We start from the raw sequence: 17107 nt of genomic DNA, 5'->3' as shown, positions 1-17107 counted from the left end.
CCTTTACTCTGATACCCCTAACTAAAATCTAATAGAACCAATTGCCTTCAGAAGTCACCTAATTAGTAAATAATTACACCTGTGTGTAATTTAATTTTGGTACAAATACAGATGTTCTGTGAAGCCCTCAGAGGTTTGTTAGAATTGTCCACATTTTGTCCCTTGATGTGGACAATTTCAAGGGGTATGAATACTTTTTCAAGGCACTGTATGGTGTGAACGAGGCCTAAAAGACAGCTCTCTGTCCGTACTAATGATTAGCAGGACTGGCTCCTGATCATATGACCATTGTAACAGTTAACCATAGTGGTCACATGATCGGTTGATCCTTTCTTTCCCCTGTGTGTAAAGACCCTGATAAAGGAATGCCATCACTGGAGGGAAGGGGTTAACAAATAACTTGTAAAATAGACAAGGGCATTTTGGTTGTTGAATAAGTGTTCAGTGAATATTAATGTAGAACAGTGGGAACTGGGGGTAAATGTATGCAAACCAAGGGGTACCAGATGCTGGGCAACATCAGGGGCGCGTTCTAAATCCTGGCTTCTGTTTAGGGATAGTTAGCAGCTGAACTTTGCCCCTCAAAAAACAGAATTATAGTATGTGTTATTTCTGTGAATTAGTTTTTACTGTGTGCTTTATAACGAACAGGTGCCAGACACGAATATAAAATGTCTACAGAAGAGAATTTCCACCATGTCACCCTGTCCCCAGATCCTGCCATGTACAGGCCAAGACCATCCTCTGAAAAGACACAGGTAAGGTAATGTAAAGGAAGGGTATTGTATAACCATGAAGAGCTGCTGAAATCACTAAATATGATCTAAATACTGGCCAGGAAGGGTGTCTGTCACATTCTGTAGCCAATGGGTAGAGGAGGAGAGCCGGACGGGTAGACTATGCACCATCATCATCCTGGTCACTTTTTCATGAATACAATGCTTGATATTTTAAAGACTATGTAAACCCTGATATTAAACTTCTCATATTGTATCCCTTATGGTCTGGTAAATACAGTATATATTAGCGGTAGAGGCAAGTATGTTTGTGGATTTTTTTTAAAGCACAAAAATGATTTATTAAGATCAAACAGATTACAATTCCAGAGCAAGCATCAAGCATATACAGTCGTTTTCAGGACAGTAGTCAAAAGTACAAAGTATATGCATCACCATGCTACAAATACGGCTTGCCATAACATGTAACATATGATACCAAACCCCCTTGGGGAGTAGTACATTCCACAATCTACAAAGTAAAGTATTTGGCCAATACGACACAGCACAGGCGCAACTGAGCCAGACAAGTTAAAGACATCTGTTGGTTACTAGATCTACGAACAAAAACCTGGTGTACCAAGACTTGGGGCCCATATTATTTTAAATTTATCAGGGCACTCCCTATGCTGATAAATATACTTTTCCCTCCTAAGCGTATCTTCCATATATCCTATCCATACCCTGTCAGTGGGCAGATAATCGATTTCCAGTGAGTTAGAATCATCTCTACGTGCTTGAAATAAGGCTCTAGCAGGAGCTTTTTTTCCTGTAATTGAAGACTATCTAGAACCCCTAAGGCTCCGTTCACACTTGTGCAAGTCCAGAATTGCACAATTTCCAGTGAGACTTTTAATGCAACTTTGATTCAACTTTACACTCTCTGGCACTCAAATCGCATCAAAATAGTGCAGGAACCGCATAAATCCAAATGAGTGCCATTGAAAACAATGGGCTGCGACTTGTCATGTGACTTTATGAGTCCAAAAATGCATGACAAGTCGCACAAGTGCCAACGGCACCTAAGAGGCATTGTTTGTGATTATTCTGGATTTTCACCTGAAATATTGCATTTAACATTTGAATGATCCTTGTCCAATAGAGTTATTTCAGACATCTCTATAAATGAACCATTTACCACACAAGGGGTTATCTAGAGAGCCCATCTTAAACAGTTTTTAGGAGTGTAGTATACCCTGAGAAATGAGAGTAAACAGAGAGTTGCATACATTTTGGTTCACATTAAGGGAGCTCTCCTGAACTTCCTGCAGGGCTTCCACCCAATGATCATCCTCAAAGGGACCTATATCAGCAGGCGAGTAGTTCTCCACATTAAAGGGGCACTCATCAAGAAAATTAACTAGCAACATAGCATACTTAGAAATAAAGCCCTTAGTGGAGGTGATATTTTGCATTATATTAAAGATATTAAAGATAGTGGTAAGGGACTGGTACTAGGTAATGGCCTCTCCCTGGGCATTGACTGCATGCTGGAGTTGGAAATAGTAAAGTATGTATGTTTATTTTCTGCTCCTTTAAGTTTTTTTTTCCCAGTTTTACATACACTTTAAGGTAGACAGGGTGCTCCACAGCAAAAGCAACTATGCATACAGGCACCAGAGAAAGCCTGCACTATATGCATCAAATGATTGCTTTTTTTGTGGGGGGGGGGGGGGGGGGAGTTCAGATGTTCACTTTAAAGTTGGATGCAAGAGAATATTTTCTCTAATGATGTCCATCCATCACTGTGATGATGCTTGCACCTGTCCTGTGTGTGGTTGTGCAGACACAGCCACATGTCAAAATTTGACAGCTGTGCAGGAGCTGCTGCACAGCCCCAACTTCTACAAGGCTGTCACATTTTAAAATGCAGTTGTGTCTGTGCAGCCATTGTATCTTCATCTACCTCAATATGATTCTTGCACGCAGCTCAGGACGAATGTAGACGGCAGCCTGAATACTGGACAGGTGCAAGTGCCCTTCTGAACAAAGCCTTAATTGTGAGCTGCAGCGTTAATTACACTAAACATTTCAAATTCCTTTATAGCACCCGAGTATAATTTCCTCTAATCAAAGGAATGATCACACTGCATTCTATATGATAGTAACTTGCTAATAAATCTAGGATCCTGTTAGAAGCTGAATTCATTTCTGGCACGCAGTTGAAGGTTTCTGGAACATATTTTTGCTTTGATAACATCATCCTTTCCATAATTCTTGACATCAGAATATAAAAATCTAAATATTAGCTGCACCGTTATTCTCTTAAAGGGTGAGAGTGGAGGATTTGGAACTTCTACCAGGTTTTGTCATTGTCTGTGTTCTTGTTGGGGAGATTTGTTCTCACCTTTTGGGAAACGGGTATCTCTGGGAGAGGAAGTGAGAGGAAATCTCCTCAAAGGGGAGACAGACAAGGATAAAAATCTGAAAGAAAGTCGAGTCCTTCACTTCTCAATTAAAAAAAAAGTTTTGGCTAGTGTTCCATTTCTTTAATAATTAATATGTTTGCAGTTTTTATTAGTGATTTAATCTCTATATTATTTTCAGGATATATCTCATTTGTTGACAAGCCTTTTCAAAAACGTATACACTGGGGAAATAATTGGTAAAGATACAGGAGCTAATCTGATTCGGTCTAAGGGAAGTGACAACCCTCATCATCAGAAGTTTGTGGAGGAACTGCAGCAGGTACGTATTGTTTATTGAGCACTGAACTCTTTGTGGTGTGTATAAAGCAGATGTTTAGGTGGCTAACCACCACTCAATAAAAGCGAGCAATATGCCTGCTTTGAGCATTGCTTGCAACAAGTTGGCTGAGTAGAGGTGTAGACTCAAGCAATTTTAGATTGCTGTTGGAAAAAGATTGCGGCTTTTACCTGGCTTATGCCTTTATTCCTCAAAGGCAGAAACAGGAGGAAGGCTGTGGCATATCTTGGAGCACTGGACCAGTTAACTTGGTAAGTTTTAGTGTTGACTTAGTAATAGGAATTAAGGATAGGGGTTAGATGGCCAGTTGGGTTCACAGGTTAAGGGTGTAACTTAAGGTTAGGTTTTATTCAGTGTTTGGTTGAATTATGGGTTAATGTTTGGGGTCATATTTCGGGGTTACATTTCAATGCATTACCATTTGCTTTGATTGGCACCCCAATACGCCTAGGTTCTGCAGTACAACACACTAGCATTGTAGCACACCATAATGTACTGAAGTGAACTGTCTGTGTGTTGTGGTGTGCTGCTCTAAAAGAAGTAATTTATGTCTGTTAAAGCAGAACTCTGGACAAAAACCTCTTTACATGTTCCTGTTGCTGATTTCCTACCTTCACTGAATATGTCATCCATCTTCCCGTTCACTCAGTAGTTGTTCTGAAATAGCCTATTTATTTTCAAATCAAACTGGTATTTCTCTTTGATTTCCTGTTTGTAAAACCAATGGCTGCTATGCATCCTAATTCCCCAGCCACTGGTCTTGGCACATTCCTTCTTTAGTTCTCTACTTGCAGTGGTGGGCAGACCGAGACTCTCAGACACATTCAACATTTACAGGCCTAGTGTACCTGCCCACATTCACTACAATTCCCTGTGGTTGATGGAACTGTAGTTTCCTTTTACGAGAGAGAGAGAACGAGAGAGAGAGAACGAGAGAGAGAGAGAGAGAGAGAGAGAGAGAGAGAGAGAGAGAAGGATATGATGTAATCCCTGCTGTTACAGCTCCTCCTTGGCAGAGCAGATGCTTTTATCTTTTGAATTACAGAGATGAGGTCATGAAAATTCAATTAGAATTTTCTCTTACATGATAAGGATTTACAAAATATTATTAACTGTTTAGTGTTTTAGGGGTGTACTAATGGGTGATTTTTGTGCCTATCCCAGAGTTGTTCTTTAACACATCCCATAGTGTGAATAGGCCTTATGTTAAGTTTTAGCATTTAAGAGAGGAGAGGGTAAATGTGGGGGGTAAACTAAGAATCGGGTTAAGGAGTCACTGTCACTTTACTCTTTCAGGACTTCTAAATATGTCACCCATGTGACAGTGCTGATTGGGCAATTGCCACACACAAACACTGTGCAGGGGCAGGAAGGCTACCCACCAGGCTAAGCCCTGACACTGAAGTTTTCTCAGGGTCCAGATGTGGAGGAGGGCTGCAGTGGCAGCGAAGAAGTGTGGGTCGGTGCTTATACCTGTGGGTGTGGAATGTTATTCGTATTGTCTCTCTGCTCAGGGAGGACACTTTTTTAAACTTGCTTTCACTGTTGAAACACTTATGTAAAGAAAGACTTGGTTCTTAGAATGTACCATGGCACAGGTTTTATTTACAAGCATTTTGCCCTTCTGCAGTATCTTTTCCATATAGATATTGTGTTGTTGCTGATTGCTTAGATTCGTGCAGAGTATGATCGTAGAATGGAGGAGTGTGATATGGTAGAGCGTCATATTATCCAGGCACGAGCACGGGCTACAGCAGAAGAGGAACGGATGCTTGACTGCCTGAAGAATGAAGGAGAAGATACATACCAGAACCTAGGATTACCTCCAGGTAAGATCACAGTTGACACTCTGGACCTGATTCATCAAGCTGCACAAATGTATGCATGTCAAAAGTGGCATATTAAGCTTCTGTTTATTAGCACATACAGTCATGGCAAAAAATTTTTGGTACCCCTGCATTTCTTTCAGATAATACACCACTTCGCCCAGAAAAGTGTTGCAATTACAAATGTTTAGGCATTTTCATGCCTATTTCTTTTGATTATATTGTCTGAGGATTTGAGATTTTCTAACCGTTTATGGCCAGCATTCATTTATTAAAAAGGAAAAAAATGTCTATTGTGTTAGTCAAGGGTCTATTTTTTTCTGTTGTGGTCCTAACACCTGATGTGCACACCTTTTTCACTTGATGATGAAACTATATTCAGGTGTTGATCACTTGACAAGTGCAGACATATACAGCGGCTCTTTTTGCCTCATACTGAGGATATGTGGGATTTCTCTAAGGCCTTGTTCTTAAACAATTGCTTAGCACAGTAGTGTGCCACCTACAAATCATCATTTGAACACATACATTGTTGAAGCCCACATGCAAGATTATTAACATCAATGTCAAATGTCCAGATACACAAAAACTAGTTTAAAAACTTCTCTTTATATAAGTATGTAGGCTACCACTGCTGCCCTTTGCTTCTAACAATGCTATTTGCTTGGCTGCCATTCGTTGTTATCCATATTTAACATTTATTTAAAGGCATCTACTGCACACATAATAACATTAGTGTGTTAATCATTCAGATTCCCAAAGTCACCATAATGTTTGTGCAGAGCAGGCCACACACTGTCTTTGGATCGGGTCCTTACACAGTTCTGGCATTAGGGCCGCAGGAAATCAGCTAAATATGTACCAATGCAAGGAACTGCAGGCATATTAAACCATTACCAAACAGTTTAAGCATTCTTATATTTCTTAAATCATTTACAGTACAACACCTCATTCCTTTTACAATCTGTCTCATTGTTATGCATATCTGAAACTGGCACATGTATGTGTCTTTTTTCTTTACAGTTGAGTCATATTTCAGATGGTGTGTTGACAATGATCTGCTCAAAAAGCATAAGCTCATCTCTCCTGAAGACTACATCACCGATGTGCTTCCTAGTAGTAAGGCTCCTAAAGGTATGTACTGTATTGTTGCAAGGGTGTCACAGTTACTATAGAAGCCTGCTATAGGCTTTTTAATCCTGAGATGTATTGTTCTCATGTGATGAAAGTGATTTGGCTACCTTTTGGTGAACGCTTTTGCCCAGAAACCTTTAGTATGTGTGATATATTTTATTGTAACCTGTCAGCCATTTTCATTTTTTAATAGGTTTGGTACAGAGGAGGCAACAGATGGTGTCTGGAATGACCATCATAAGCAAGAGAAGATTCCTCTGTGCACACTTTAGACACTTTTTTTTTTTAACTTTTTGTGTATATTCTTTATTTGTAAAAGTTTAGAGCATACACAGGAAACACTTTGACAAAAAAGACAATCGTATAACCTGAAATAATACAGTACAGCTTTGGGTAAACTTGTGTCCCATCATCACTGTTCCATCTACGTGGCAATCAAAGCATTTCAAAACCTTGAAATATTGCCTTGACTTCTTATTTCTGGGAGTGCCTGGATGTGATGATGAAGGTGGTTTATCTTATCTAGGTTACAAACCATTGCATTATTTTTAGGCTATGCCTTGGAGGGGAGAGTCTGAGGGGTAAGGGTGTGGAAGTTTGGGCATGATGGAGAAGAGGATGATCAGTAGTAGGATGTAGATAATGGAAACAAAAAGGGGCAAGGTGGAGAGTGGAAGGAAGGGAGGGTTGGGGGTGGAGTGGGGTAAATTAAGGGATGATTGCAGAGGGAAACCTCTCCTCCATCCAGGGTCAACAATCTATTTGCAGCACTGTATCAAATATATATAATTAAAACTGACTATGAAAGGTCATTGTACAAGAGAGCTTTACACTTGGAGGTAGAGGTGAGATTGTTCCAGTAAAACTGGGTCTGACAGAATTTTCATGAGTTTCCATGGTGGACTTAGTAAGGTCCTCTGTTTGGAATAGATGGAGCCTGGGATGATTTCCATAGTTCAGGTAGGCAGTTTCTGGTGCAATTATCTACTTTGGGAGGGTTTTCTCAGTGTAGTGATGTGGTGCAAAGAAAGAAGGCCAGGTCTAGCGCTATTGAGCGAGATGCACCTGTCTTTGTCCAAGAATAGTTACAGGAAGTTGCAGGATCAGAACACATATAGCATGTCTCAGTTGTCTTGCCCAAATCTCAGGCATAGTATTGATAAGAACATGTGGTGGGGTACTTGTGGTGCTCAGTACCAGCAGGTAAGAATCTAAATCTCATTCCCAGTACTTTGTAAAAGTTGAAGTTTTATGTGTATGATAGATTTGGTTTTTTTTTTCTGTTTTAGTTGGTGCTGTGGGTTTTGTTTCTATTTTATCAAATATGATTGGGTGCAATTTTTGGGTGGATAAATCTGAAGATTGTACATTGTGACAGGAGTATGTCTGGGGGGTTCTGTTTTTTCACATTGCTTTCAAACAGTGTTAATGATTGAGGGAAATCACAAGCATAAATAATTAATAATTATTTCCATACATGACAACTAGCCTGCTGTATAATTGTGTTGTTTTATACCCTCCTACTAATTTACTAATTTGCTGTGCAATCTAATGATATGCAATTTATTACGCTATAACAGTACCTATACTTAATTTATCCACTGCTCAGATCGACGCCACTCTTACAAAGTTACCAGTGGGTACCAACAATCATGCTGAATGACATGCCCCATCCCCATGCGCCTGCACTGTAGCTGGGGGATACTCAGGTTTAGAGTTCTGAATTCTGGTAACGTGACATGTCACATGCTTCTCCCTACATAGAATTTCAGAGATTGGTGGCAACAATCTGAGTGGTGATAAAGGTAAATTATAGGCATTGGAGGGATAAGGTAGGGGGGCAGGTTTGGCTTTTTTAATGTTCTGACAGGTTTTCTTCATTCACATTTAAGAATTTTGCCCTATAACTATGAGGACTTGTGCTTTAAATTCCACAGGATTTAGTAGGTGCTAATGATCAGTATTAATATTCATGTGTTTTATTTCAGGGTTCTCAGATCCCTCATTTTACAAAGAGACATTCTGTTTCCATCAGCACATGTCCAGAAGCCCTGTAGATGATGGTTACTGTGACTCATCAGCTCCTGACATAGAAGTTAGGGGTCTTCTTAAAGCCTCTTCCTCTAGCTTGACTTTATCATCTACCTGTGATGCTGAAGAGCAAAGTCATAAGAAGTCAAGTAAGGTAACGAATATTTTTTTTTTTGAGGATACTGTATAGATATACCAATAGATCCTCACTAAATATTCGAGACTGTCCTCTTTAAAAATAAATTTAAAGTGTATTTCCACATTTTCTGTTAAATTTTAGAACCCCCCTCTATATATTTATGTATATGTTATGTGTTCACATTCACACAGCAAACCAAAGAAAAAATAAATAAAAACCTACTCAGAACAATTCAAAATGAGATGAAATCCTACTCAGAACAATTCAAAATGAGATAAAACCCAATCTGTCCCCACTGACAACTTAGAGACGCACTGAGTTTCCAATCATAACCATACAGTGCAGTAGCCTTTTTTAAATCTTTAACCCTTTGTTAGGATAGACTTTGTTCAAATATAGTTTACAGCTGGCAATAAGATCCTCCAGCGCAGTGCAGACACGCTTTTTTATGGTAAACATTAACTTCCTAACCCCCTCTGCACAGTTTCAGTTTTGGAGTTTTCAGAAAAGAGCAAGTAATATGGAAGCAGTAATTTGTATTATTTTTTTATGCTATGTGAATGAAAACATATAACTGTCACCAATGATGGGACACTATTCCTCCCCCTGACACCAAAGTTGGGGCGCTATTCCTCCCCCTAATAGCAAAGATGGGGCATTGTTTACTGCCACTGACACCAGGACATTTTCTGCTGCTGGCCACAGTCCAGCCCCTCTGTAGAAAGAAGTGGAACCCCGCCCTTTGTTTAGAAAATTTGGAGACCCAGGCTCTAAAACAGAATAAAGAAACCCTGTATATAAACCACGTTCTAAAGGCAATGCATAAAAACAGCAATGTCCCATTGTCAGACAATTAAGCAGTTACTTTTGCCTAATAAAAGGCTAGTTATCCACAGTAGGCTGCTAAATGCCAGAATGTATTGCATTGCTAGATTAAAAAATATTAGAAATCCTGATAATAAAAAAAAGTCTTTGTACCGCCTATAACACAATTAAATATTCAAGAAAGAATGGTAGATTCCTTTAGTTCATCCAAATTATTCTCAGTGTTGGTATATATAAAAATATCTCTTTTGCATCATATGTTGATATCTTTTAGAAAACTACACCATCAAAAAAGTGGTTGCAGAAGTCAGAGATGAATGCTGAGGACAGAGAAGCCCAACGTGCTCAGTTGGCACAATTAGAGAAGCGGCACAATTTCCTAAAAAACCCACGCTTTTTAGCACCAAACACCTTGCATGGAGGACAGTCTCTCATTCTACCTCCAAAAAAAAGAGAAGCATTAATATCTGGAAGAAAAAGAGTGATTGAAGAACAGTAAGATTTTATTTCAGTTGTAATGAAACGGGTTGAGTAAAAAGTGGGTGAGACCTTGGTATGCTCTTAGGTATAGGTTACTTGAATATCTCCTGTATCCTCTTGGTGACTGACTAGAGCCAGAACCATGATTACATAGGGCATGTAATAACCAGTGTCTAGGGCAGCAATGGGCAAACTACGGCCCGCGGGCCGTATACGGCCCGGCGGACCTTTTAATCCGGCCCGCGGAGCTAGGCTCCCGCTAGGCTCCTCTCACAGTCCGCCCTGAAAACCGGTGTAGCATGAAAATCTGTCTCCTATGAGGATCTGTCCCCCTCGACGTATCTGCGCATGTGCCGGAGATCGCCGATCGGCTGCTAATGCCTGAAACTGGCACATGCGCAGATACGTCGAGGGGGACAGATCCTCATAGGAGACAGATTTTCATGCTACACCGGAACGGCGCGGGAACACGGCGAGAGGAACGCGCGGAGCAAAGGTAAGTGAATTGACACAGGGGGGACTTGGGGACTTAAAATGGGGGATGAATTAATATGGGGGATGAATTACTATGGGGGATGAATTACTATATTGGGGATGAATTACTATGGGGGATGAATTACTATATGGGGGATGAATTACTATATGGGGGATGAATTACTATGGGGGATGAATTACTATGGGGGATGAATTACTATATGGGGGATGAATTAGTATGGGGGATGAATTACTATGGGGGATGAATTACTATATGGGGGATTAATTACTATGCTTACTATGGGGGAATATTACTATACTTACTATGGATGACACATACACATCATTCATCTACTCTTGGTCCGGCCCCCGGGTCCAATATATGAACCCATTGCGGCCCTCAAGTCAAAAAGTTTGCCCACCCCTGGTCTAGGGCAACGGAGTGAAAGGAGGTTAGGCACATTTAACACTTTTTAAATACTGCTTTAGTTGTTCAACTATAGCAAGAAGACCTGCATTCCAGAACCTCATCCCTTAATGGACAGGGCCCTAAGTGCTGGTACCACTCAGTACTGCGCTCAGCCCCATCCAGCCATACGGGGGGCTGCATGCTGCAGTTGTCTGTAATGCGTGCAGCAAAGCACTGGGAAGGATGCACTGCAGCTGAATGGCCTAGTGTGCAAGGGGCCTTACAATGAAGTAAAATTATTGATGACAAAAGGAATGGAGTCTGTAAGGCCTAATAAACTTGGATGGTGAAAGGCTGAAAATATGCTTATTGTAAAATTCTGTGCATATTCCCCTGCCTGTGGAGCTACAAGTGCTGCATACAGCCTGTCATATAAGTCAGCATTTGTACTTGAAAAATACGTTGTGTGCGCACATGTACAGGTGAACAGTGATACAGAGAAGTATCGTCATTTACAAGAATATAGCCACAAACAAAATAAAATAAATATAAATAATAAATAGGTGATGTAGCGCTGCTAAATAATAGCTACAAAAAATAAGAGAGACATAGCTGAATAAAACGTCCATAATGAGTCCATATATGTAAAATCAATTTGTAATAAAGATTCTTCCATAATTCATGTGCTTTCTTCTTGTGCTGATATCCCAAACACCATCAAGTGAAATAGTGCACATACCATATAGTGCTACCTCAGTGCTCACAGAACTCTCACCTCAGAGCACATGGAAATGCACTTTATGATATCAAATAGACAAAAGGATTCTTCACTTTTTCAATCCACAGCCATGTGATAGTAATCAAACACCTTTGAGCTTTCAATAGATTGTCACACCAGAGACAAGAATCAGTCCCTTTAAGAGTGATGGAGGTCACACATTCCTATCCTTAAAAGGGAACAAAGGACACTCCCATGGTGCAGTATGTACTAATATAAAAATTTATTAAGAAGCAGTAATACACTCACATGCAGTAAATGGATAAAATGCCATAAAATCATCAGATGCAGGCTTCACTTGTTGTCAGCTGAACTCACTATTCATGTCTGCCCAGAGCCAAGCCCCATACGCGTTACATCACGCCCACATGACTCCATCAGAGTGATTATGAAATATAATCACCTGTTTATATATCTGTGTTTGCTGTGTCCTTTGGACACAGCTGATCACATGACACGGTAAAGGGCTAATCACAGCAGCCTTTTACCATGTGATCAGCTGTGTCGAATCACAGCAGTCTTTTACCATGTGATCAGCTGTGTCCAATCACAGCTGATCACAATGTAAACACATGGTTACTGGCAGTACTTTCCTGCTGTCTATCAGTCGCGCCTCATCAGTGCCCATAAGTGTTGCCTGTCAGTGCCCATCAGTGCAGTCTCATCAACGCACATCAGTGAAGGAGAAAAATTGCCTGTTTCCAAAATTTTATAATGGAAACTAAGAAAAATGAAAATTGGCCTGGGGAGGAAGGGGGTAAAAGTGCCGAGCAGGCAAGTGGTTAAAGTTAAAATCCTTAGCTTTAGGCCAATCTCCTTATTGAATATTGACCTCAAGTTATTCGCCAATATTCTGGCCATACGTCTTCAGCACCACTTACCCTCGCTGGTTTATATGGACCAAGTTGCTTTCATACCCATTCGCGAGGCTTGGGATAACATTAAGATCTTGAACCTAGTCCATGTTGCTACCAGACTCGCACCCCTTGCGCATTCCTGGGCACAGATGCGGAAAAGGCGTTTGATCGGGTGAACTGACAATTCATCTTTGCAGTCCTTCAACATATTGGATTAGGGGACACAATGATCCATTGGATTGCTAGCATATATTCAAGGCCATCAGCCTTGATCACCAACGGCACTAGACAGGGGTGTCCTCTATCTCCACCTCTTTTTTGCCCTTACTCTTGAACCCTTTCTATGTAGGGTCCATTTAAATCCGGACATTATGGGGTTTATTTACTAAAGCTGGAGAGTGCAAAATCAGACTCACTTCTGCATAGAAACCAATCAGCTTCTAACCTCAGCTTGTTCAATTAAGCTCTGGCAATAAAACCTGGAAGTTGATTATTTTCTATGCAGAAGAGAGCCTAATTTAGCACTCTCCAGCTTTTGTAAATAAACCCCTATAGGTCTTTGTATCAAAGATCACCAATACAAGGTATCGGCTTACGCTGACGATATGCTTTTTTCCGTAACTAAGCCGGCGATCTCCCTTCCTAACCTCTTTCAAGAATATGATCGATACGGAGCCCTGTCTAACTTAAAGATAAACTTCACTAAATCTGAAGTGATAGGTGTGGCGCTCTCACCTATCTTACTCCACCAGCTCCAACTTTCCTTCAAATTCAAATGGACAGACACCGCTCTGAAATATCTAGGCACCTTCATCCCGGCTAGCCTCCGTCATACCTTGGAGCTGAACTTATCTCCACTTATCAATACGGTTCATACTCTACTACATAAGTGGCAACATGCAATTCACTCCTGGTTTGGGAAATGTAATATCAAAATTTCCATCCTGCCGAAATTTCTATACTTGTTTCAAGTTTTACCCATCTCCTTACCTTCCAGTTATCTTAAAAGAGTTAACTCTGTTCTCACTAAGTTCATTTGGGCTGGAAGGAAGCTCTGTCTCCGACGCCGCCTCTTGACATTCCCCAAACATGCCATGGGATTAGCAGTGCCTGACTTTCTTAAATATTACCAGGCTGTGCATCTGGGCCGCCTTATAGATTGGTGCTGCTATGGAGAGATTAAAATTTGGCTGTGACTTGAACAGGCCCGGTGTGACTTATTGCTCTGTCATCTGCCATGGTGCTTTGGGGAGGTGGTGTCATCTTTCAGGACGCACCCCTTGGTGGGCACCACTGGTCGAATCTGCCTTCAATTATTTTCTACCATGTACTTGTCCTCCTGGCATTTACCATTGTTCCCAATTTTGGGGAATCCCGGCTTTGCACCAGATGTTCGAGACATTACTTTCCGTAGGCTGGCTTCATGCGGGCTTTTTCGGCCTCCCACTTTCTATTTGCTGGAGATTGACTTTCTATTTCATAAAAGGGGAGCTTTTAAGTTGGATTTCCGGAGAGCAATGCAAATGTGGCACTATCAATGCTCTGTGCTTCCCTCCTCTGCCTCTTACCTCATACGCTTTCTAAAATGTATGCTCTTTTGATCACACCCCCAAAGGATTACCGGCCTCCGTTTTTGGACAAATGGGAAGTGGACCTGGGTTGTCCCTTTACCGAATCTCAGAGGACAAACATAATTCGATTTGTGTTTAAATCTTCCATGTGTACAAAGTTTCAAGAAACTAATTTTAAGATTTTCACTAGATGGTACTGTACCCCAGTCCTCTTGTGTAAACATTTCCCAAACACCATAGATACATGTTGGCATTGCTGCAGGGAACGAGGTACATTGTTACATATTTTTTGGTCCTGTCCTAAACTGACTGTTTTTTGGACAGAGGTTCGCCGCTTGATCAAAAAATCTACCGATTATGTGGTGCCGGATGACCTGGCCTTTTTCCCTCTACGTGCCTCCAGCATCCCTGCCAAAGTATACAAAAATTTGATCCTTCACGATCTCCTTAACGCTACCAAATCTTGTATTGTTCTTAAATGGAAAAGTACAAGCCCTCCGTCCATCTGACTATGGCTCAGGAAAGTGGAAAAATTGAACCAGATGGAGGATCTGTTCTTGGCCTTACAACACAGAAGAGAGACATACTCCAATACGTGGGGTTTGTGGAATATGTTTGTCTACTCCGAAGAGGGTAAAGCTCTCTTTGAACTGGGCCCTGCTGACTGAGGGTGTTCACTTGCCCCCAGAACCTTCTTTTCCCCCTTCCCCCCTCTCTTTCTGCCTTCCCCTAAACCCCCCCTTTCCCCCTTCCCTCTTCTTTCTTATTGCTTCCCTCTGTTCTAGCTACCCCTTTCTTTTCCATCTGGTTAGGATATTAGTTTTAATTTTATAATATATATTGAAATGACTGTGAGGCAGTATCAGTCCCCCCCCCCCCCAGGGACTTATAGTTCCATGCTTTTCAGATACAAAGTTATGGTGGTTTGGGTCACGCTTTCGGACCCTCTCTGACAATATACTTACCTATAGGGCTTCTATGTCTCTTTTTTTAGTAAGACATGATCACAGGATTGGTATATTGGCCCGGAAGGGCCCAAATGGACGTTTTATCTTGTCTTTTGCCCTGTATATCCTGATGTTACACTGATTCTAACCTTTGTATCTGGATACATTTCTGTTAACTGTTATGGTTGCTGCCTTGTGTCAATAAACTTAAGTTTGTAAAAAAAAAATTAAAATCATGCCTATATTTTAATTTTGAATAGGGTAGAAAGGGTTAGAAACTCTTTCAGGTTTTTTTTGCAGAGTGTGTCATCCTTGGGAAATAATGATGAAAAGCAAACATATTATTGTTTTCTGTTTGCGGTGCATCCACTGATTGTAGCTCATGAATCTCCCATAGGCTACAGATGTACAGTATGTGTGCAGGGGTGGTGTTGGAGTTCACTTGCCTTCCTGTCCTGCTGACCACACAAAAGGGAAAATTTCCCCAAAGGAGACACAGACAAAAAACGTGACAAGATACTTAACCCTTCCCAGCTCTATTCAAACTAATTAAACTATTCAAACTAATTAAAAATGTCTTGGATGTATCCGCCAGATTATTAGCTATTATTATAATACATGATTTACAAACCACCAATGGTTTGTACAATACTTTACAAAAGAAAGATCGATAGTACACATACAATACAATAGAAAACAAGTGGATTGGGAGGGCCCTACTCATGAGAGCTTGCTGTCATCATTAGTACATTGTTGTTCCATAACTACACCATAGTTTAGAGTTAGAGATCACCCTTTATGAGGTGCCTGGTCACAGCAGTGTGGCTGCAAATATATGCAACAAAAACCTTTATTTTTAACCCAAATATTGAAACAGTTTAAATAGTTATTTTTGTGGTGACTAACTGAATAATTTGTTAGGGAATTTTGGATTAAATTATACTTATTCAGCCTTTTTTTTACCTAGTGATCCAAAGGAGCCAATACCAGTATTTCTAGCTAACCCGCCTGTTATCTTCTTCCCAGAGTATGAGATTGGACAGATATATGAGGTGATTCTGCATAGTGTAATTGGGGTTTCAAACATTTGAGAGAATTTTATTATTATTATTATTATTATACAGGATTTATATAGCGCCAACAGTTTGCTCAGTGCTTTACAATATAACAGGAGACAATATAGCAACAATACAGTTCAATACAAGAGGGATAGGAGGGCCCTGCTCCTCGGAGCTTACAATCTAGGAGGGAGGGGATTATTATTATTATTATATTATGTATGTATTTATTTATTTATTACAGATATTTATAGAATGCTGACAATTTATGCAGCACTTTAAATACATATTTTACATCCACATCAGTCCCTGCCCTCAAGAAGCTTAAAATCCAAGGTTCCTGACTCACATTCATACATACACATACTTAAACTGGGTATATGCATACCAAATATGGGCCAGTTCCTACGTAATTTTGTAGTGTAGGAGGAAGCTGCGTACACATAGGAAACCCATTCAAGCACAGAGAGAACATGTAAATTCCATGCAGGTATGTTACAACTTTTAAAGGGAAAATTATTATACAGTATTTATATAGCGCTAAAATAAACTGTATTTTAGGAAGCACGTATTTTGAGTTATTATTATTGTATTTGGTTGATTTTTTTAACACACACACACAGTGTATTTTAAAAGACATTACTAAAGCTAGAGGTCCTCTACAATATGAAACTGATTCCATCTCTATTTAAATACATAAAGATGACAGTGGAGTTAAGGAACATGACAGCATCAAGCCGTCACGTGAGGATCATCCCTCCTTCCACTCCATATTTCTCTGTTGGACTCGGTAAGTAGAATATCAGTATAAATGTATATCTTAATCTTAATAAACTGTTTTTAGCTGTCAAAGAATTTGTAAATCTGTTTTTAGCCTTGCTTGCCTTGCACCCTCATAATCTGTGGAAGTGGATCCAGAGGAAGGCGAAAATCTTAATAAAATGTGGTCCTCCAACAGGGAAAGAAAGCCTACCATATACAGAAAAGCAGTTTTATAAGAACTTACATTAATATTCTACAATGTTATTTGTTATAAATATTATTAGTAGTTCATATTTGTTACACAGGATATATTTCTGTTAAAATGTGGCTGTAA

The 17107-nt window shown here is 40.2% G+C and overlaps 1 protein-coding gene across 1 annotated transcript in view; it reads left to right on the top strand.

The window, feature by feature from the left end:
* Positions 1-17107, top strand: part of DLEC1 (DLEC1 cilia and flagella associated protein) — an 88964-nt gene that overhangs the window by 2312 nt on the left and 69545 nt on the right. The window contains exons 2-9 of the mRNA XM_089673147.1: positions 652-758; positions 3324-3464; positions 5155-5311; positions 6332-6442; positions 8431-8627; positions 9712-9932; positions 15921-16005; positions 16714-16801. Coding sequence (XP_089529273.1) covers positions 672-758; positions 3324-3464; positions 5155-5311; positions 6332-6442; positions 8431-8627; positions 9712-9932; positions 15921-16005; positions 16714-16801 — 1087 coding nt within the window. The 5' untranslated portion in view covers positions 652-671. The remainder of the gene's footprint in view (positions 1-651; positions 759-3323; positions 3465-5154; positions 5312-6331; positions 6443-8430; positions 8628-9711; positions 9933-15920; positions 16006-16713; positions 16802-17107) is intronic.

Source organism: Staurois parvus, unplaced genomic scaffold, assembly GCF_062004578.1.
Source record: "Staurois parvus isolate SC_StPar_1 unplaced genomic scaffold, SC_StPar_1.0 ptg000136l, whole genome shotgun sequence".
In the NCBI taxonomy this organism is placed as follows: Eukaryota; Metazoa; Chordata; class Amphibia; order Anura; family Ranidae; genus Staurois; species Staurois parvus.
The sequence above is the reverse complement of the archived record's forward strand: the minus strand, read 5'-3'. Positions and strand labels throughout refer to the sequence as shown.